This window comes from Convolutriloba macropyga, chromosome 14 (genome assembly GCF_964194025.1).
Source record: "Convolutriloba macropyga chromosome 14, txConMacr16.3, whole genome shotgun sequence".
Taxonomy (NCBI): Eukaryota; Metazoa; Xenacoelomorpha; order Acoela; family Convolutidae; genus Convolutriloba; species Convolutriloba macropyga.
In genome coordinates, this window is record NC_134481.1 from 39,825,033 (window position 1) to 39,847,429 (window position 22,397).

General features: G+C 36.3%; 1 protein-coding gene across 1 annotated transcript in view; it reads right to left on the bottom strand.

Moving 5' to 3' along the window:
• The window catches only part of LOC142353346 (metabotropic glutamate receptor 3-like), an 83,649-nt gene that overhangs the window by 20,776 nt on the left and 40,476 nt on the right, over positions 1-22,397 (bottom strand). The window contains exons 5-9 of the mRNA XM_075405578.1: positions 19,206-19,305; positions 18,603-18,872; positions 17,461-18,169; positions 10,876-11,320; positions 4,871-5,174 (exon numbers count right to left, since the gene is read on the bottom strand). Coding sequence (XP_075261693.1) covers positions 4,993-5,174; positions 10,876-11,320; positions 17,461-18,169; positions 18,603-18,872; positions 19,206-19,305 — 1,706 coding nt within the window. The 3' untranslated portion in view covers positions 4,871-4,992. The remainder of the gene's footprint in view (positions 1-4,870; positions 5,175-10,875; positions 11,321-17,460; positions 18,170-18,602; positions 18,873-19,205; positions 19,306-22,397) is intronic.

The following is a 22,397-nucleotide window of genomic DNA, read 5'->3' on the forward strand; positions in this document are numbered from 1 at the left end:
GGAAAGCGACGGATAACGAAGCCGAGAAAATCAAGGAAAATTAGTGTGAGGAAAATTCGAATTTTTGACCCTGCCAGCGATTAGAACAACAGTATGATCGAACTCTTTTCTATGATCCAATTTGTAATAAATTAAAGTGGAAAGTAATTGATTACAAGATTAAATCAATCAAACCTTTTATAAATAGCAAACAACATTTCTTTAAAATTCAACCACCTTTGAAGCCAAGTGATTAGGATATAGACAAAGGTGGCATATTACTGTATAGCAGTTAGTTTACTTGGGGTGTATGCACCTGCTGCTTACCATAGCTGGCATTCTGATTTTCAATTTTAACGATTTTTACTTGAGTAATCGAGCAGGCTCTTAAATCCTAGTAGGGCACGAGCGAAATATGACCTGGCTGTCAGATCGCCGGTAACTTTTCAAAACTTGTCAAATTTAGAATTTAAATCCTCCTTTTGTTCTCTCTTAAATAACTCACCAATAAAAGGTTAAATACAGATCAAGTAAAAATAAAACAGCGACTATCGGGAAATGAAGGGCGTTAAATTTATGCATGTCGTTTACACCATCAAAACATATCTAATTAAAATTGGAAGACTTGCTCTCGAAAGACAAGTTAGATCTCAAATTTACCGCAGCCTGCTTTAGAAAGGTGGGTATATACACCACTATAAACATTTAAAGATTTAAAGTGAAAAAAGTACAAAAATTTTTGCGCTCGTTTGATGTGATTTTTAAAAGTGAACTTTTCATCTTAGTGAAACTAAGATGAAAAGTTCATCTTAGTGAAACTAACAAGAGTTTCCAGCGTCATGGTGAACCCCGAACTGTTTGCTAACTTACCTGCTTGTCGGTGGAAACATGCCCAAGGTCGTTTTTTTGCTTATCTGTCGAATTTTCCTGTCTAAAAATTAAAAACCGCGCTCAGGGCACCAGACGCTTCAACGCAAAGTAAGAGAGAACTATAATTCTTTACCTTAAACACGATATTGAAAAAATCTATTTTGTACATTCTCAATTATGAGGTTAGTTTCGGTTACCTCATTAAGAATTTGGTGAGAAATTAAGTACAAACGATCAACAAAATGATACGGCTAAGGTGACTTGTCGGGCAAGTCGTAAATCGAGGCGGATACATATGCCTAAAGCCCAATGAAGTGCGAACGTCGTTATTCCGAGGAAGTGAGAACATTTCAATTTTTCAGCTTTGTTGCATGTGAAACGATAACAAAAAAGGATCAATTACTATTTTTCTCCATGTATGAACATCTCGCTAATTCATGTCCGATAAAGCTAAAATAATGGCTTGAGATGCTTTTCCCCGCATTCCGTGCAATTCCCCATACGAAATTTAGTCAAAAACCAAAATTTCACAAAAGACCCAAAAATTTGACCTCTAGATTTAGGGGTCAATAGCCGAAGATGAAGGGTCAATTTGGTAAAAAAAATAACCATCGGTGCGTAAAGTCCTACCAGAGTTACACCTACCCACCAATTTTTATCAACTAACTCCTAATAGAACACGAGCAACGACCGCGCACACTTTTCATCGACCTCCCGGATGACACCAAAATTCCAAACCTAATAACTCGCAAAGTAGTAGTCAAAACGTCTTCGGGTAAAATTTTTTTAGTAAATATAGGGTGCCGCCAACTTGCCTGCCAAGTTTCATGAACTAAGGATTAACGGTTGCGAATCGTTTGCAATTTGAATATTTTTAACGAGTCGTGGGTGCCGAAACCCGAAAAATCCGAGTTCGTCAAAGTTGCCCGGGGTGGGTATTTTTTATCACTAACTGTCTCAGGTTATCATATTATTACCATTTCAAAGTAATTCGGCAGCTCAAGAAGGCCAAATTCCGGTTTTCGGCACTCGGGTTGAACCCAAGCACCAACTTCCGGTCGCCCCCGAAAGTTAAAAATAGCACCAATAGAAAGCCCTTGAAAAGTTACACTAATCCTCCAAAAATTGTAAGGCTGCTACCAATACTCCAAGAGCAATTCAAATTTTAACAGGCGTGCGCTAGTCGCGTGCAGGTTTGTGGGGGGAAGTCTGACCTTAAATTTGGATTCCTCGTACCCAAATTAGTCTATCCACCAATTTTCAGGTCAATCCGACTTCAATTTTTCGAGAAATTACTATTTCCGTTTCAGTGTTAACTATTTTTAGTGAAAATTGCCTATTTTTATTCTAAAATGCTAATAAATTTCTCCCACAACTTCCTAAACCCTTCCCATGATCATCTGCTACATTAGTCTAGACTTGATACCCATTGCAACCCTTACTTGGCCTTATACTCTAACAGTCAATTTTCCATTAAATCGAAAGTCTTCAAATCACCCTACTTCAGGTGTTAATAAATCGGGGTTGGGTGGTCGGATTGGCCCAAAAGGTATACCAGCCTGAAAGGTAAACGTCCGCTGAATATAACCCTCCATGGGGGGTGTGGTTTTGATCCGCTAGTTGGTATTTTCATAACGTGAAAAGGTGAACATTTTATTTGCTTTAAAAAAACATTCTCGCAAGTAAACTTCACTCCTCGGCTTATCCTTACTACAAAGTCTTGAATATATACTCTATCGAAATGGACAGTCGTACATAATTCGAGATTGTCCTGTACTTGCGTTCAGGGGTTTACCCCAGGAATTGTCATTGGGTCGAGAAAAGTAGTATTCGCCGCCGAAGCCGAAAATTTTACACAAGAAATGGTTACTTATATTTGATTGGTTCCGAAATTCAGGTACTACATCGTTCAAACGCTCGTGCGAAGATATCCGAGATACATCGATCCAATAATCACCTACCAGAGACAAATTAAGACCCATAGTTCGACAAAAACTTATGGTTATGCATCTTCAGACATGGTGCGAAACGGTTATTCGTGATTGTTCTACTTGCAATGATTATCCTCCCAGAAACCCTCGACCGTGTATGTCGCGAGATGGGACTAGAGAAGAAGAGAAGATACTGTTATGAATTGTTTAAAAGGTAAGAAAATACATTTCCGATTAATAACTATATATATATATATATATATATATATATATATATATATATATATATATAACAAAGCCCAATTTTTTAGCTGCCCTGAATTTGACACCTCGCAATACGAGCCTATTGCATTAGACGTTGCTCATCCTAAATACAATTGTGTTAGTGCCTGTCTGTTGACCATTATTACGGGGAACCGCACGCAGGCGGAAGAATTCGAAAAATTGTTTGTCAAACTACGCACTGGGTCCGATAAGCACCTTTACGAGAGACCCGGCAAAGTAATTTTATCTAGAGGGATCGACGACGTCAAATTTATCAATACAACAGACCTTAGACTATTTGCTCGACGCTTCCGTATTAATATTTAAGTATATTATGACTCTGGCTACGATGAACAACCTTACTATCTCAGTCTAACTGGGACTCACAAGGGATTAATTCGAGGCGGCATATTTCTTAAATTCCAGTTAGTGGAGGGAACACCGCATTGTCTAATAATATACTGCTGCGACATGAAACGAAGGCATGAAAGGTAAATTAATACTTAAATATACATACCACTTGTTTACTTAAGTCCAGTTGTGCTTCCCTTTTTTAACTCTCCCTCATCTTTCTTTTCTTGTTCAACCATCAAGCGCACCGCAGAGGCCATTTCGGGGTCCCTTTTATCCAATTCGGCAAAGTCAATTCCCCCGTTGCCGCCATTCGCTGATTGACTTTCTTTACTTTTTTTCTTTTGTAATTTAGTATCTTTTATTCGTTTCTTCTCGTTATCTTTTAGCTCCCCACCAGTTGCCGTCTCTACCGCAGATGTTCCCGGCTCAAAACGTGAGGCTGGGGGAGGAGGGGGCGCGCAGTCAGTTTCAGGGGACGTTTGACCCCGATTTCCCCTTTATGGAGAAAGTTTCAGATGTTTTACGACTTTCTTTGTATCTTTAGTTCTAACCATTTTACACTCCCAAACTATGCTATTTTGTTTATGTATACAACTCAGTTTAATCAGGTCTCCTATTTGTCTCATCAATCTATTCTGACAACCTTTTATTATTTAAAATAAACCGATGCGCATTTAGTTTATCCGGTTTGGAATTATGCTAATATTTGTTTTGATAAGACTTCGTGGGTCCATTTGTTTGATTTCAACAAAGTGCTTAAAATGGTTCAACCAAGCTACGGTATAATTATCTTAAATAGAATGTCCTAATTACGCGCTCTCTAAAAGAGCCTACATATACGCATTTTCGCCGCTTATAACTATACCAGCTTTAAACTCAATTTCATGTTCTCTACAACAGTTCAAAGACTTTCATTGACTAAACAAAGACTAGACCTAGAATGCACAAAAAATAGATGGAGAATATCATGTAGAAAAAAATCTGATGGCAAAAAAAGAAAAAAAAATTAGTCAAATTGTCGCATGTGAACAAAAAAAAATCACAATCGAGAAACTGAATTTTTGTTCAAACACCATTTTCTCTCTCAACTTTGAAATTGGAGAGAAAAAATTTACGCCGCGAAACCACTCACTTTTTCGCTCTACTTCTTGTTTGGACGTGCCCAAAATCACTACTCCAATTTGATTTCAAAAATTGCGAAAACGTGTGCTCAGATGAGACAGCGCCCCAATACAATTCAAGCTCTTTGAATTGTAAGAAAAAAACAAGAGCACCACTATATAGCTACGCTCAGCTTACAGCTTCGCAGCTATAATATTAATTTGTTTACGGAACGATGTATTGCAAATGTATGAAATATTATGGAAATCCATTGTCTCATTTCAATAACGCTCACCACTGACGCTTGCGAATCGCTTTCAGGTGCCTTTGCGGAAACAACTTTTTTTGTTAAATTTTGGATCAAAACGAACCTGAGAGAAAAGGAACGAACGAGTAATGGCTCTAGATATGGTATCCATGATAGATTAAACTGATTCTAACATCTAGACAACATGCAATGAATCATTTTGTGGAATTGACCAAAAGACGGAGTTCACAAGCACGAGCCCTGCATGTCATGCTCGCTGCTAGACGAGGTCATAGCCGACTTGTGCCCGATTGAACTTCGTGGGTTCCGCAGCAACTCAGGGTTCTGTGTCTCGTGTGGAAGTGCCATGATCAAATGATTGCTCCCGTTTTGAGTTCTCTCCGCAACAGGCGCCATCTGGCCGTTGTCTAAACAGAACGAAGCTAATGAGATCGAACGCTATTTGCAAGGTAAGACTGCCTCTAAAATGATGGGAAAAGTTTGCATTTTCTCTCACGGTATATTATAAATCTTTCTCGGGTTATCTTGCCAAGATCTTGTTTCTTGACAGACATGCAAAGATCTTGCAAGTTCGTACAAATCTTGATATTTTCATTGAAAGTACCATGTCAAGATCTTGGCAAGATTTATATGATTCTTGTCAAGGTGTACGAAGATTCGGTTCACTGGGTAGTTGAAATACTATCAAACACTTCAAATGTCGAATTTTCAATTTAAAACGCATTTTGACCTTCATTTGTCCGCCTTCAGTTTCTCGAACATTCACTTGCGTTTCAACTTTATTGAACTCACTACATGTGCACGTAACGTACGATAAAACTAATTTCAGGCCCATCAATGTTCTCTAATGAACGTATAGGTGGTGTGATCAATCAATCACCACCCCTCCTTGACGATGACCCGCCCTTCCTTTTCAACTCATACGCACTTATTCAGTTCACTTCCCTTTCATTCCCCTCCTCAACTAACACAGAATCTTAACTGTGTCTCCAAAATAATTTTAAGTATTAAAAACCAATACTCCTCTTCGAGTCGTAATACCCGTTAATCTTTGCCGAAAAAAATTACTTTATAACTTGAAATCACAAAAATTTATTATGTACTAATTTGCTCTTTACAGCGTTAAACGTCACTAAAAGTTGTATCCATCAAACACTGATTGCTAAGCCACGATTTTAAAACTCTAACAAAGAAGTACTTTGTTTCCTTTATTGAGAGAAATATGAAAAGAATATTTTAATCTCGCTCGAATTGAATTGAATGCATTCATTTAGTTCAGCAGTCAAAGAGCAGAATGTTCAGAAATCAGAAAATTGAATCGCTCAAGACTAAAGCTTTTTTTCGTCCTATATACCCCCTTTCATGAGCGGGTTTTACTTACATAATTATGCATCACTTATACGTTCAAATAGACTTTTTTTTACAAAAAAGGAGAATGTGTGAATACAGGAAAAGATTATTGATAGAACATTTCTCATATTAAGGTCAGATTATTGATTCATTAATATCATAACTGATTATTAATAACATCAATACTAACTGTTTCGTTAAGAAAAGTTAAGGTGCATTGGAAATACACCGCCTCATTTTAACTCGTACCGAGCTCCATCTCAATAGTTCGATTATGTTAATTTTTCGTCTCGTCAGAAAAGCGAAGCAGATATCAAGACTATAAATTGTCGCTTGCTTCTCGCTAGAGTACTTTAATTTTTCAATGATGTCACTAAGTTTAAATCTAGAAACAATGCTTCTATTTTTCTATTTTTTATTCAAATTAATTTGAAGAGTGGAACTAGTTTGCCAAAATAGCTGAGCCACAGCTTTTTTAAACCACTTTAGTTTCAATATTAGATTAGTCAAGCTTTCTTTTATTGCTAGCTGTATTATTTTAAGCATGACATCCAACGAGCTACAGATTTCAGGGATTTGAACATTTCGGGGCGACTGAAATTACATAAAAACACGTCATTAGAGAAAAGCTTTAACCTAAAACCCCGTGCTCGTGTTTTATTCTGACAAGTTTTCAAGAAATATTCGGTCTCGTTGAAGAAAAAATATTCGGTCTCGTAGAAGACTAGTGGAAAGATATAAGCAGCATTATAAATGTGGAACATGATAAAATGGAACTTAAAACTTTTGCATTTGTTAAGGTCTTTGGTATTGTTAGACACGATAAAAAAATTTTACGACATCAACTAACGACTTCAAGAAGTTTTTGTTGCTTCCAGGACAGTTTCAAATTTAAGCATCAGAAAACGAATGTGCTCAACGTAAAAACAAAAGTCGTTTTTAATTTCCTTAAAAACATCTCAATCTTTAGTAATTTCTAAAACAATTTTTTAAATCACGCGAATGGACAAACCAAATGCAACAAGTCTAAAAATGAAATCACGCACTGAAATCAGTCAAAAAAGGGCATGAAAAATGTACAAATAAAGAATGAACGTGATTTAAAAAAGCGTGAACTCATCCGGTGAAAAATATCCCTGGTTGTCACCGGATGGTTATCAGCCAGGATTCTTGAAAAAAATGGCTATCCTTCAAAATCATGCAAGACTATGGCCATCTTTGAAAATCTCGCAAGACAAATGTCTATTAAAGTATTTGCAAGATGCATTTTCATCTTGCAAGATTTTTGCAAGGCGACATATTATCTTCCATGATTTAGGAAGAAAATCTAGCGATATGACGTTTTGTCGTGCAAGACTCTGCAAAGATAAGCGTTCGGAAGTTACTGGAGAGGCACGACATTACATAGAAACATAAACCGACTAACGTCGGATGAATTGCTCTCGAACAACAGACGGAGGCACTTACAATACATAACTCATAAGGTGTTATATAAATGTATGCAGTAATAAAAATACACAGAGAAAGATAGGTGGACTTCGTGGCATTTTGCAGGAATCCTCTTGCAGGAGGTTAATGTTTTCGTGAAAGTTGGCTACTGTGTCAGTTGGCTATTAGAGCCAAAAAGAAGCTATTCAGTAAAAAAACTTTTTGCTGGGCAGCAGTAGCAGCAACTATACTGGGCTTGTATAATAACTGAAATAACAAGGAGGCTCGTTAATGTGCGTGCGCATAATGTTCCAACACCACTCATCCACATTCTTGATATCATTGGCAAAACCTTGAAAAAAATTAATATCGTCCAATAAACCATTAATGGAATACAATGCTACGCAACAGGGCCGATGAAACTTGTTGTTAATAGCACTACAAAAAAAGACAATAATAAAAATCAAATGACAAACATTAATTACGACTAAAACTCGATTACTATATTGAAAAGATCATAAAATCGATCTCGCAACAGATAAAATCTAAACAAAAAATAACTTGTACTTCATTAGAAAAGATTTGGGACCTATCCTCAATGCCACTGGGTAACAGGTCGACAAAAAAAGCTAAAAGGTGCGAAGTTCAAAAATACGTTTCTATTTTCAGAAACAATTAGATTCAAGGCAATTAAAATCATTATCTATTAAAGGAAGTCACTAAAATGTTCATTTATATTTCCATAGGAAGCAATTGAGACCTGTCATTATCCATTGTATGTCTTATGACTACAAAAAGGACAAATACCGGGAAAAATTTTAGTTAAATTTCGCGCTAAAATGTCAGTGAAGCCGTTAAAACCATAAACTTGTCAATAAGAGCATTCAAAATTTTCAATTGCGCAACATTTAAAAGACAATGGCACCTAACATTCATGTAATAATTTAAAAAACACACAAAAATCCTGAAAAATGTACCAATATATAAAAATCCCTAACATTTTATAAAATCTCGTAGTAACAGTAGAAACAAAGCCGAGAAACAAATAAAACCGTTGAAAATAAAACCGTGGTTGAAAATAAAACCGTTATGAGATTAAATTACAGCTCATTGTAAACGGGTTGTGACTTGTCGTTACAGAGACTAGGCTACAAATCGACCGAGAAAATGGCGAAGCTCTGAAATTCAATTATGTTTTTGAAACCAAAAAATTTCAATTGTCATATCAGACAAAGGAGATCACTAACAAGATGAATTGAGTTGCAACAGTTCAAGAAACCAATCAAAATTTATCAATGAGATCTAATCACGAGACTACACAATTACAAATACAGGCAGAGGCCAAAGATTCACAAACAATTTCACAACACCACAGTTTTCGAGGCACCTATAATTATAAGATGTTATCTGCAAGAACTGTTCATCGCCACTTGCTTCTCGTCTGAATATCAATGGGCTTTCCTTATAAGAGGACCATGTAGAAATCATAACAAACCCAAAAATTGAACAGTAAAGAAATCTCGAAAAAATTTTCTGGAACTAAATGATCGAAGCTATCAGTCAAAACATATAACCAACCAAGAAAAAAATGTTTGAGTCAAAAAAGTAGTTGGACGTCTTTATAAGGAGATTGAATTACATGGTGACAATGAAAGCAAAAAAATTGTTTTTAAATTTAACTTGAAAGTCATTAAAACAAATAGCTGTAAAGTGAAATCTTTAAATAGGTTCAGCTGTATCTCCCGGGGAAGAATTTGAGACCTATCATTACAATTAAATATTGTACAAAAACAAATAGGAAGAATACCATAGGCAAAGATAAAAAAAACCACTAAATTTTGCGAGAGAAGTGTCTCGGCACAAAAGCAAAATCTGTACAACAAAAAGAAACAAAATATACAGTTACGCCTTTTTTCAACGCTTTACATTTTTCCAACTATGCTTTCCTTCAATTGGATCAGTCAATAATGTGATATTTTGACAAGGAAACAAAATGAACTTAAAAATGTGAAATTATGCTCAGAAGAAAAGAAATTTTAAAACTCGTAGTATCGAAACAAGAAACCATTAGTTATATATAAAACCGATACCGACATTAATATATTACACACAGAAAACGTATTTCCGCCTGTTAATTTCGACTTGAGAAGTTGAGAATTAAAATAGTGGCAAAGTTCAAAAAATCACTAACATTTTCTTAAAACAAATAAATTCAAAGCCATAACAGACATTAGATAATAACTGGACGCATTGTCTGGGTTCACTTATACGTCTTAAGAAAACCGATTATATCTTTGATTGCGGAGATAAAGTCATTGGACTACAAAAATTATAAATGAAAGCGAAATATGAGAAGTTCATAAATTTTTACCAAAGCAATTGGTCAGAGCCATAAGAATCATGAGCTTAACCCTGAAACCAAAGCAAATGGTCATTGGGCCTCATTTTTGTAAGTAATATCTGTCAATAATTGAACCCTAATTTGAAATTCTTGTCAGTAATTAACTTAAAAAACTATAAACGCGGAAATATTTTTTCAAAAAAAGGCCTCGCCCCATCAAAATCTAAAATTTTTTTTACCGTAAGGATCCATGGCCAGATCAAGATAAGCCCTGATTATGCTGCGCAGCTAGAAAAGACACTCAATTGTTAAAATGGTTGCGAAGTAATTCAATTTTTAAACAGTTTTTCAGCATATCAAAAATAAATAGTGCATTTTGTATAGTTATCGAGTTTAAATTCGCAAACTGGCCAAGACTCTTAAAGCCAGCGGGAGTCCAAATAGCTCTCTTATCGAGCATACGAAGAATATGACCGCAAATTTAGGGTGTATACTTCCAGCAAATAAAAGTGGACCAAAACAGCATATTTGATACCATTTTTGACGAAAAAAGTATTTTAGCATGAATTTTTGCCAAAAAAACTCGGATTGAACAATTCAGCAACACTCATCTATCATTTAAGATAAAATCAAACACACAACCGTTAACAATTTTAGCATAATTTTTTAAGCAAAATTGACGAAAATTTGATCAAAATTACAGAAAAAAGTGAATAAAAACAACGGAATATTGTCTACTATTCACAAAACTTTAAACCTTGATAACTCCCTGTAAAAAGCGAAAATCAAAACAAATTTTAATTCCATATTCTCCGCTGGACAGGCTTTCTAATGATACCACTTACAACTCTCTACGATGATTATATCGATCGGCCAAAATTGTCTGAACAAAAAAAAACATTTGAGTATATAGTTCCTCCCCCACTAAAGTGGGTCGGAACAATAATTTTCAGATTTTGTTCACAGGAAAATGAAATTTGTTCACTAACATGTTTCGGGTGGCATTGCAAAAGTATACGTCAAATCTGGCGAGGCAGCCCTTTCGTCATTGCTATCTCCCGTCCGATAACATTCCTTCAAATCCTTCTTTGTCTTCATTTCTGCAACATCCACCTCCAACTCCCTCTCTAAATCCGACCCATCATCGGCCACGTGATCTTTCCTCGCTTTGCACTCCTTCGCAATATAATTCTCAGGACATTCCTTTTCTGAGCGTTTTTTGGGCTCACTTTTGCAATTCGCCCCAGTAGCCCCCGCATTTTTCTTAGCTGAGGCGACCGTGCTTCGTGTATGCTGAGTGCCAGATCTGTTGTGGATTCGACGTACGTTTTGCTCTGGTTTGAAGAAAATGATGAACAATTTGGGTCCGAAGAGACAAATTAGGGCTACTGTGGCGCTCAGACTTATGCTGACACAGAGCGTTGAAATCTGGATCTGAAACAAAGATTTCCTTTATTATTCCAAGCACTGGCTACAGCATTTTATCAGTGAAAACAATCTCTTTTCCATGCCAAAGCACCAACGATCTGTTAAATCAATATTCCTCAAGTACTTCGGTTGTTCGATAAGCATAGCTTTCAAAAAATGCGATTCGGGATGTAATCAAACCACCTGCTAATTAATTCTTCAGCGGTTTTAATATTGTTTACTTCTTGCAGAACGTAGCAACAACAAATAAAAGAATTATCACAACTTTTTCCAACACCTATATGTAGTATTACGAGAGCCGTTACAAATGAACGGATAATTAATCTCGCATTAGAGCGAACGTATTTAGGCGCTAATTAACCATTCTTTCGCCGCGCGCTAAACAAACTAACGCTTATTAAGACTACCAGTACACAAGTATTTAAACAACTCAGTTCGACTTATTTAAATAACACAACTTTAGGCCTGGATCTCCTCGCTTATATCCAGGATAGAAAATGTACATTGTTGAACGTAGGCGGCCTGTAAAACCACAGTTTCTTTTGATTTAAATTACTTCTGCTTTTGACAGTTGCAATGCAGATCTTTCCCCCCAAGTTCAATAAAGATGAAGCAGATTGCTTCAGGGGAAAAGACAATAGAGTCTCATAAAAAGCCCCCAAGGAAACCATAATTGTTGCGGTTTTAGAAGAGGGGAAAACCAGAAAACAGGCGCCTACGAAATCAATAATTGATGCTCTCAGCTTTTTAGATTTTTATTATTTTTTGGAGTTTCAATAATTTTTCCGTGAGATAAAAAAGAGTTAATTCTCTTGCCTTCTCGGCCAATAGGAAAATTAAGAAGCACCTCACTATGAACGTGAGTTTGTGATTCGCTCCCTATCGGCCCAAACGGAGCTGAGAGGAATTAATTGTTTCTCTCAGCGAAGTGGGACGGAATAAAATGAGAGAGACAGAAATCACTCCCAGAAACAAGCAGCAGACAACTGCTTTCATTTTTCTCAAAATTTAACTTCACTTTAACAATAAAATAGTCGAACAAAATTGTTTAATAACTTAGACAAATAATTCCAGATTTAATTTTATAACTTTCTTTTTCGACAAATAACATAACTGAAGAAACACCCAAGTGAACGATCGCCCAACAGCTCACCTCCATCTCATCACTACACAACTGGTAATTAGTAAGCTGTTATATTATATTTACTCTTTTATAAATTAAATACTTTCAGCCCCCCAACTATTTTAAATTGAGACTTATAGCACAGACAGGTCTTAGGCATATATCTTTGCCTTCGATTTGTTATATCTTTTGTCAAGTTTGACTGGCATACATAAAGAGATCCCGTATTGTGTGATCTGTAGCAGCCCAGCCAAATTTGATATATATAGCTCAAACAAAGATAGATACACTGAAGTATTAAACACAGCTTCACTCAGTGATGTCGAATATATGTGGTGCAATAACAGCCACAGTTAATTGAAAATTTTCATTGTAAAAGCTAATTTCATTTTTTTAAAATTAAAATTTCTGCTTTTTCATCTGCAGCGAAATTCATTTTATTATTAAACATTTCAGAGTTGAATTAGAAAGGAAGGATCTATTATGTTTCCCCCCAGTGTTTTTTATGACCCCCAGTTACAAATTATATGTTGTTATATAGCACGATACTATGTAAGAAAATAGCACGTGCGGCTGGGGGTCATAAAAAATTTATGCTAACTAAGCGGGGGGGGGGGGGGGGGGCGAAACAGAATAGATCCGAAAAGAAAATTGATTTTAGAATCATCAAAAAATTTTAAATTCAATAAATTTTAGATTCATTTTTTCACTTTCAGAAACAGTAACAGTGGTAACCAGTTTTTGAAAAACGAGCATAATAATTTCAATTGGAACAATATTAGGCTAACAAAAATACTAATTTGGCCTGAGAAATATATTTTTTTTGCAAATGCAGTTTCCGCATTTTTGACGTAGACAATCATTTTGTTCGGTGCAAACAGAGATCACACCATTAAAGGCATTTGACGATATTTGTGAAAAACCAACAATTCGCTTTGGGGGAAATGCAAAAAAGACGGAAGTTGGGTGACTTAGAAATGCTTCATAAATACTACCGGTGATATGACCGGAGATTATTGATTATCCCTAGATCTGAAATAAAGCAAATTCGAAAAATTTTTGATGACAAAAGGTATTCATGTGAAAAAAACGGCTCGCTTGCACTTCGTGTAGTGTCCCTTAAAATAAGGTCTTTCAAAATCTTTTTTTCTTGATTACTTGAATCAGAGCGCTTTTTTGTTTAGAAGTTTATGAAAACGGGTCAGAAGTTTGCATCAAAAGTTTGACAAAACTTCCATCGAACTTTTGTCCGGCTTTTATCGTGCTACGTTACAAATTTTGCTATACATCTCTAGTTAAACCATATATAATCGAGATACCTTTTATTATTCACTCCAACAAAAAAATTTGAGCATTCGAGCATTTATTTTGCATTCAAATTTTGTTTTTACTTGACGCTGGCAAATTATTAACTTCATGCAACAAACTTTTGAATTTAATTCGATTTGAAATAAAAAAAACTCATAAAAGAGAATGCCAGACATGATTTTTAATCTAAGTTTTACACTTTTGACGGAAAATACAATTTTCTTCAACTAACGTTGCCTATCACAATCTAGGCCAGGTAGCAGCGATATTATACTTTCATATTTTGATCTCAATTTCATATTAGAGAAACGTACCGATTACGCAATATCAACAGCGAGATAAGGTTTGAAAGTATAGCAAGCAAAACCATTTTTTTCTAAAAAGATCTTTTGGTCAAATTTTGTTTCTCACAAATAGTCTGAGATGTAAATTTTCAGTTGCATGATTCGGATTCCAAAGCTACGTTCCAGTAATTGAAAGTTTTTCCAAGGATCTAGTTATCAAAAAAAGTTTAATTTTTTGTTAAAACAAAATTCGATATAACTTAGGTATTTCAACTTAATTCAACTTGAACTTGAAAAAAAATTTTGATCTAAACTATTTGCTTCAGTTTTTAGATAATATCCATTTTTCAAAAGGAGAGTTTTTTGGATAAGTTTAACAAGTATTTTGGAAAAGTTGAACAGATTCGACGGCCCCTCTTGTTGATGAAATAGGGACCAACAATTTTGAGGTCAGGGCTTTTGCTTTTCAGTAGATGTTGATCACAAGTCACAGAAATGGGTTTTTCTATAGGTCAAAATTTTGTAGCAGTAGAACCACTGCAATAAAATATTCACCTTCAATTAAGCAATCGTGAGAAGTGAAAAATTAGCGAGTTGCTTAAGAAACACTACCCGGGTTGCAAATCTGCGAAATCAGTACATCACGAAATCCCTAGTTTTACCTACAAGGGTGCTGTTCGGTTCATGCAACAATCGGTGTCAATAGCTCAATAATGTATGCGTAATCCATTACCCAAAGGACTTGATGTAGGTTCTGACAGATGGGATGACAGAGGAGGTCACACTTTTAAGACTAAAAACCGCCCTTCACATCAAGAATTTGTCTCCTCAAAACAGTTTTTGTGAATCGCATACTTAGAAGCTAGTAAGGCGCAAAGCTCTAAGAGAGCTGCTCGGCCACTTAAATTCCTCCGAGCGCTATCTGATTATCCCGTTTTTGAGGACGAAAAGCCAAATGCGTCAGACGAAAAATCGTCAAACGAAAAATCGCATAAAAAAGACTACAGGACCAATATAATTGCTAAATTTTGTTTGAGAACAATTAAACAATTCAAAAAATAGCTGGCAGATTGTCAGAAAATAGCCGCAATAGCTTCGTAGATCTGCAGTTTCAAAAAAACACAGTAAAAAAGACAGACCAAAAAAATTCGTCTTTCATTGAAGGCTGATATATTATATTTTGATTTAAAATCTGTATAAGTTATTGCTGCCTCTAACAGCTGCTCTTAAATAACCTTCATTTAGAGAGACACATTCAATTGACCTTATCTCTTTGAATTAAAGTAAAGAAAAGTCAATTTCAAATTGAGGAAGTCATTTTTGAGAGTGAGGTAAGTCGTGTGACCAAAAAATTAATCACGCAAATGAACAAAAAACTCGCTTCACTAAGACGTCACGCACGCACATCAGTTGAAATTGCATGAACGAATTAACAAAAAGCAGATTTAAAGTGGTTGTGCCGTCGTATGGTCGTAACAAAAATCGCGACGAAACAAAAAACATAGCCAAAAGAATTCCGGAAGCGACTCGAAGCGTCACAACTTCACTAAAAAAACCGTAATTGCAGCGGAAGCCACTACCTTTTGTATTAAACCATTAACTACTTCTCCAGGTCTGCTCTAAAAATTGGTGAAACATAAACCACTGCCAACAAGAAACAAAATGCAGCAAAATTTTATATTATTGAAAAAGTTTGGTAACGTAAAAACATCCAAAATAATTAATGTGGTCAAAAACCTGATAGTCTGAAGAGCTGACAAAGTTATCAATAGCCCTCAAACTATTCATGATTCAAATCTGAAAAAGATCGCGAAAGCAAAGGCCAGATAATAATCTTAAAAACTAAGTTAAATCTTTTCAAAAAAGAAAGCTCAAAATTATGAATCAGAAAAAACCTATAATTACATTTCTATTAACTGCGATTAAGACAAAAAACAACACACACCTGTTACCTGTTGTACATATGATAGACAACATGATTTCATACTAAACCAAAAACAAAATTGATCATAGAAAAGACATAAGCAGCAGAACATTCAAAGGCAAAAAAACGTTTAAAATATTACCAAGAAAGTTGCAGTAAATAGTCATAAGTGGAAACTTTGGAAAACGCTTGCTATCAAACTCTCAGTACTGCCATATGTTGAATGAAATCAATTGCAAACCAAAGAAATGACGAAAATCTAAGAAAAAGCTGAAATCATTCATTTTTTACAACTGAAAAAATCAATATACCGAAATAAATGTAGGTTCCAGGACAAAGCTAGCATGATACTAACTAGAATGTGAAGAATATTCACACAATGTAAGAAATACCGTAACAAAAAACTTTCTTGATTTTTGAAAGTTAATCAAAAAAGTCAAGAAAAAGGAATACATTTCATTGTTCAGCATTCGAGACATCGAAAGGACAACGAGTCATCCGAAAAAAAAATCCATCCCCCTGAACAGAATAAAAAAAATAAAAAGCAGAATTCAAACATACGAAAAATTGGAACATTTTGCAAAAAAAAAGTCAAAAAACTTTTAAGACAGCATTTAAGAATAATCTTAACTGATTTTCAAGAACTTAACGCCAAAAAAGAATGAATTTTATTGAAACGAAATTAAAGTCCCTTATATTGAATAAAAACACTATTTCTAGAAATTAAAAACAAAAAAAAAACAAAAAACTGACAAAAATTGGAAAAAAATGCTACCAAAATCGGATTAGCATATGTACAATTTTATAAAAAAAATTACATTGAGGTAGAAAGGGGCGTTGAGTAAATGACTTATAAAAGGGAGTTGCCATATTAACTGACTTTTGACAAAAAGACGGCTGAAAGATCCAAAAATGAAGATATTAATAGAAAAAGGCCAAAAAATAACTAAAAAATAAAGAGATATGTGCCAATTTTGAAATTGAAACGCATTTTCAGGCTCTCCAAAACACTGTGGAGTCAATTTCCGAGGTTGACATTTCAATATAGTATCGAATAAACTTTATTTCTATAAGCAACCAAATTAAAAGCAAAAAAATTGGGCCACTTAGTCCAAAAAACGGCTAAAAACGATTATCTATATGTGCCATTCAGTCAAAAACTACTTTTCAAAGTCAAAAAGTCATTCACTAAACGAAGCGCATGATCAAAAAACTTCTCCCAAAAATCTGTTCACCGAGACAGCTTTTCTCACTTTCGCTTTTAGGTCAAAATGCCGCGTGAACAAATCTACTTCCTGTAAAAAAAAAACCGAGAGAAAACCAATACTCCTCTTCGAGTCGTAAAAAACCTAGAGAAGGCCAATAATAGCCCCAGCTATCGCTGTGCGGCTATTAACAAAAAATTTGCAAAAAAGCTGCTCCGATGGAAATATGGCTTTTCTGCACAAACTGTCAGGAAGACTCGTGCAATGGGAACAGACTCTTTCGTGCAACTAATCTAACTTACTCTGAAATCCGTTTTGAGACCAAAATACAATGGCACAAACGCTAGCCACACAATACAAGTCGTATACATGGCAAATCCGATGAACTTGGCTTCATTGAAGTTTTCTGGAATGTTTCGGGTCTTCACTGCATATACTGTACACAATGCTATAAGCAACATGTTGTATACCAAAGACATCGTAAATCTTGCTTCATCTATCTGGCATTTTAGAATGACCTTGTCCAGCATTGGGGTGAATTCCAGCCTTGTTCCAGGCTCTTCAGCAACCAGCCAGACAACAGACACTATCAACTGTACAGCAACGAGCAAAGACGTGAGAATAAGCTGCGATTCCGGACTGATAAATCGCAAACCTGCTGGGAATGTTTCTGGACTTTGGAATATTCTGTAGATCCTGTTGGTTTTGGTGAGCAACGGAGCGTAGAGCATGCAGAACGAGGTCCCAACCAGGATTCTCTGCGCACCGCACACAAAACTGTTCGGCCTCGCCACAAGAAGGAATGTGTTAAGATAGCAGCACACACAGCCAGTTAGAATCATGAAGCACAATTCCCGACCGCTGGCTTTCACAATCGGCGTTTGGTTGCGCAGAATCAGAATTGTGGCCACGAAAAAGGTGGCACCGATTCCAGCTAGAGACAATACCATTGGTATGAGAACCCAGAGGCTGTTCCACTCTATCACTGTTTCATCCAGTTTGTAGCAGTTCCTAAAATCCAGATTTAGTGCCAACAGATCGTCAGGATCAAGCAGAAACATGAACAGCGTCCGAATGATTGCTTCAAATTTATTGGTTTAAATTGAATGGAAAATGACTCTCCTAAGTTTGCCAGCAATTGACATCAAAAATTACAATTTCTCCAATATGTAGATACCTTTATTCGTATACGAATTCTGATTTGAAAATCTTTTCTTATAGGGAAGCATTTCAGAATGGTTTGAAAGAACCCACCTCATAATAAAATTAACATAATTTTTACACTTAACAAATCATTAGCAGAAGTGCCATGCTGTGCCCACAATATCGTAATCGACTGTAGGGGAAAAATCAATTAAAAGAAAACCATTCCCCTAAAATTTATGCGCTCACCTCGGGGCACCCCTCAAAGGCCGATTGAAAAATTAAGCATTGCTCAACTAACTCGAAGTCCGCAGTAGGCCACCACCCTTTTGTGCAATTCTCACAATGACCAGTCTGGTTCAGCCTCTGATTAGGACCACATTTGGTACATACCCAACAACAAACAGAATGCTCAATCTTCTGATGACCAGCTTCGCATGGATCACTGCATCTGGATTTGGGGATTACTTCATCAAAAGATGGAAACTTAAAACCTTTCGCAGGATCCATGTTGTCGCCGTAGAATTTAAGATCTCTTGTTTCTTCGTCCCACACAGCCAGAGAATAATACCTGTCAACAACTTTTCAATAATTAATCTAGTTTTTCTTTAAAAATTTTTACCCCTTAAATTACAGAGGCAAAGTACTTAAGAAGGGTGCAATAAAAATTTAAGGTACAATTTTTGTTCTTAAAAAAGTGCAATTTAAGAAATTCAAAATATGAAATTTATTTGACGGCTCCTCTTTTTTGTAGTCTGGAGGAACCACCTTTACCGGGTGATTGAATCAATTTTCTTCAATGCTAAATTTCCTTGGCTAACCACGTGCCTTCTTGGTGATAGAACATGCATTTTAAGTAACCGCAATGGATTTCTCGAACAATTCAATAAAACAGAATACTTACCCAAGTTTGCCTCCAGTCTCCTGTAGGTTGTAGATTTTATAAACTGCTTTCCCGTCCCCATTCTTGTCAAACCGAAATTTACTCTGCGGAGTTGAATTATCTGAAACGTTGGCTCAACTGAATAGTTTAATACCACTCCACACCATAGCACAGGAGATCAATCAAGAAATTGTTTCAACTAAAACCTATTTAGGACATTTCACAAAGCAACGCCGGATGATGATTTGACGCATGATCATTTACGTCTACTGAATAACACTTGAATAGTAAGGAAAAACCGGATCAATTCTGTTTCGGCACCCAAACTTATTTATGATCAGCCAGTTACAATTAACGAGTTGTTCTATAGCACGCTAGTGTGAAAAATAGCTGGTGCGCCTGGGGGCGTAAAAGTCATATGACCACTAATTTTTTTCATTAAAAAGGGGTATGATCTATGGGTCCAACATCAATATGTTAGGCTCTAGGAGCCGCGTCCGAAAGTTGAAATAATACTAAACTAATTAGGAGTCTAGACTTCCCTCCCGCACAACAAAACTATAGGTATAATCAACCTCAGTTACATGTTTAGTATAGTAAACTCAGTCATTGGTATCAAAAACCAACTGACACTGGAATAATACTGAATTTTCGCAGCTGTGCACCGCTTCAGCATAAGAAAAATGTGATTCAAGGGGCGGTTCACAGGGTTTTTAATGCAACCTCTAATTGGTTGGCCTTCGATCAGGCTCTTGAAAAGAACAAAACTTGCTGGACCAAAAATCAATATCCAGAGGAATGATCTTCAAAAATAGTGAATCAGACTCTAGAAAAGATAATAAGTGGCGGTAAAGACCAATTAAGAACAACACCAAAAGAGCATCAAAAAAGCAAGACTAAATCTATTGATACGCCAACTATTTTTCTACAATACAGAGGCAACCTTACTCAAAACTTTGCAGGCAAACTGAAGAAACTATGCGAATTGCAAGCAGTTTTTACAACGCGGAAATTAAGCTCGTGCCTCCCCACCCTGAAGTCATCTTTCGATAGAGACCTGAAATCCCACGTGGTATATGAGATTAAATGTAATGGATGCATATCCATCTATGTTGGGCAAAAAAGCCGGCATGTTACCACAAGGATAACAGAACATCAAAAGAAGGATTCACAGGTGGGTCAACATATGGTTGAATGTCGTGGCGCCACGAGTGACATTGAATGGAAAATTCTGGACGCCTGTTGGACAGTAGAAAATCTAATGATTATCGAAGCTATATATATCAGCAAGTTGAAGCCGGAACTAAACACACGCGATGGATATAGGGGGAGGGAACTCACGCTAAAATATTAGTTCAAATCATAATTTTGACTAGATGAGAATACATAGGGCAAAAAACATTTTATGCATGACAAAACGAAATTTGGAAAACCTCCACAAGAGGGATACTTATGGTTAGTGCAAATTCGGAAAACCCTAAAAATACAAGAACATGGCCAAAATCGAAAAATCCGGAAAAGGAATGTTTTTAATTAAATTGATAACAGATGTAAATATGAGTTGTAAAGGCTAAATATTGTATATAGGGAAAAATTTTTGATTGATTTTGTAGAATAGTTCCTAGAATTGTTTTAATTGTCGTCTCAGACAAATGTAAATACATATTCATTTTATCTTTTAACATTTTGTAAAACAGTTTTAACCTGACGATGAAAGTTCGAAAACGTTTGTTTTAAATATTGAAATTAATTCTAATTTTACAAATTGATTTTTTTACAGTATAATCTCAAGAAAACACGTTAGCGTCAAAGCTTTACTCGGACAACAATCTGAAAACATACAAAGTATGAATCAAACTGAAGGCATAAACTGAAAGGTTATAAGTAACTGAAATCGCACAACAGTCTCCTCTGCTCAGAAGTCTACCACATAACCCTTCAAGTGGCCAGGAGCCTTTAGCTGACGAGATGGGCGTCCCGTCGGTTTGGCGTCAGGGCTGCGCACCATAGTCGGTTTAACAGGAGAATCCTCGATTTGCGAGTTGAAAAGGTGACTCCCCTGAGTCGCTTCTTCGGCGGAGCGGCTTGGACGGGTGATTTAACTATCAAAAGACGGTTCGATGACCTCATCGTGAACAGAGGATGGAATGGGCGAAAGCTGTGTGTTGACTGATACCGTAATCATAGAATTTTCCTGAATAGGTGGTTTCTCTGCAATATGGTTCTCGGATTTGTCATGCTCAAAGTAAATAATCGGGTTCATAGAATCTGACGTTGGCGCCAGATCTGAGGTTGACACAGTGCTTTAGCGGCCATCTGCGTATTCAATACATACTACTTTATGGCTGACAACCCCAATAATTTTCACTTTCGTCACTAATGGCTCAGATTTGTTTCGCACAAAGTTACGTAACAGAGCATTGGCTCCTGCTCGTATCCACGCCGGCATGTAATAGCCTAATCCTTCCCTCCGCTGGAACTGGAACAATCTATCATGACGGGTTGCATTCGTCGCCCTGCACAATAATGTACGAATAGCAGATAATGCTTCGCATAACACACTTTTCCGGTGACTGGCGGGTAATTTGGGGGATTCTAAAAGACAACAAACGGCCTTCCAAATCGTTCCGTTCATTCTTTCACACTGACCGTTCCCTACTGGGTGATAGGGCGTAGTTTGTGACTGAGCAATCCCGTTTTCTTGGCAAAATTGCTGAGACTCATTTGAACGAAACTGTTCTCCTCGATCAGTGTGGATAAAAGACGGATAACCAAAAACGCTGAAAAGATGACGAAGGCATGAAAAAACAGTTGTCGATGTGATCAATCGAAGCGGGATTTCAAACAGGAATCTGCGGTATTCGTCAGTAACAGAAAGTAAGAAGCAGTTACCAGTGCCCGGATACGGCGGTTTAGGTCCCGTTATATAGAGAGCAAGGCGCTCAAACGGTTTTAGAGCTGAAATAAATTTTCCATTCTAGGACTTAACGAAATGCGGTTTGGTTACGCAACAAACTTCACAGGTCTTATTAAAAGTCTTGATGTCTTCAAGTAAAAATGGCAAAATTTGGTATTTTTCGAAAAAAGCCAATAGCCGCAATCCATGACAGCGCACCGGCCCTCACGTTATCTACGCCCGACTTATAGGAGATATCAAATCGAAACTCGGCAAGTTCAGGTCTCCATCGCATGAATTTCTCATTTTGACTTTGG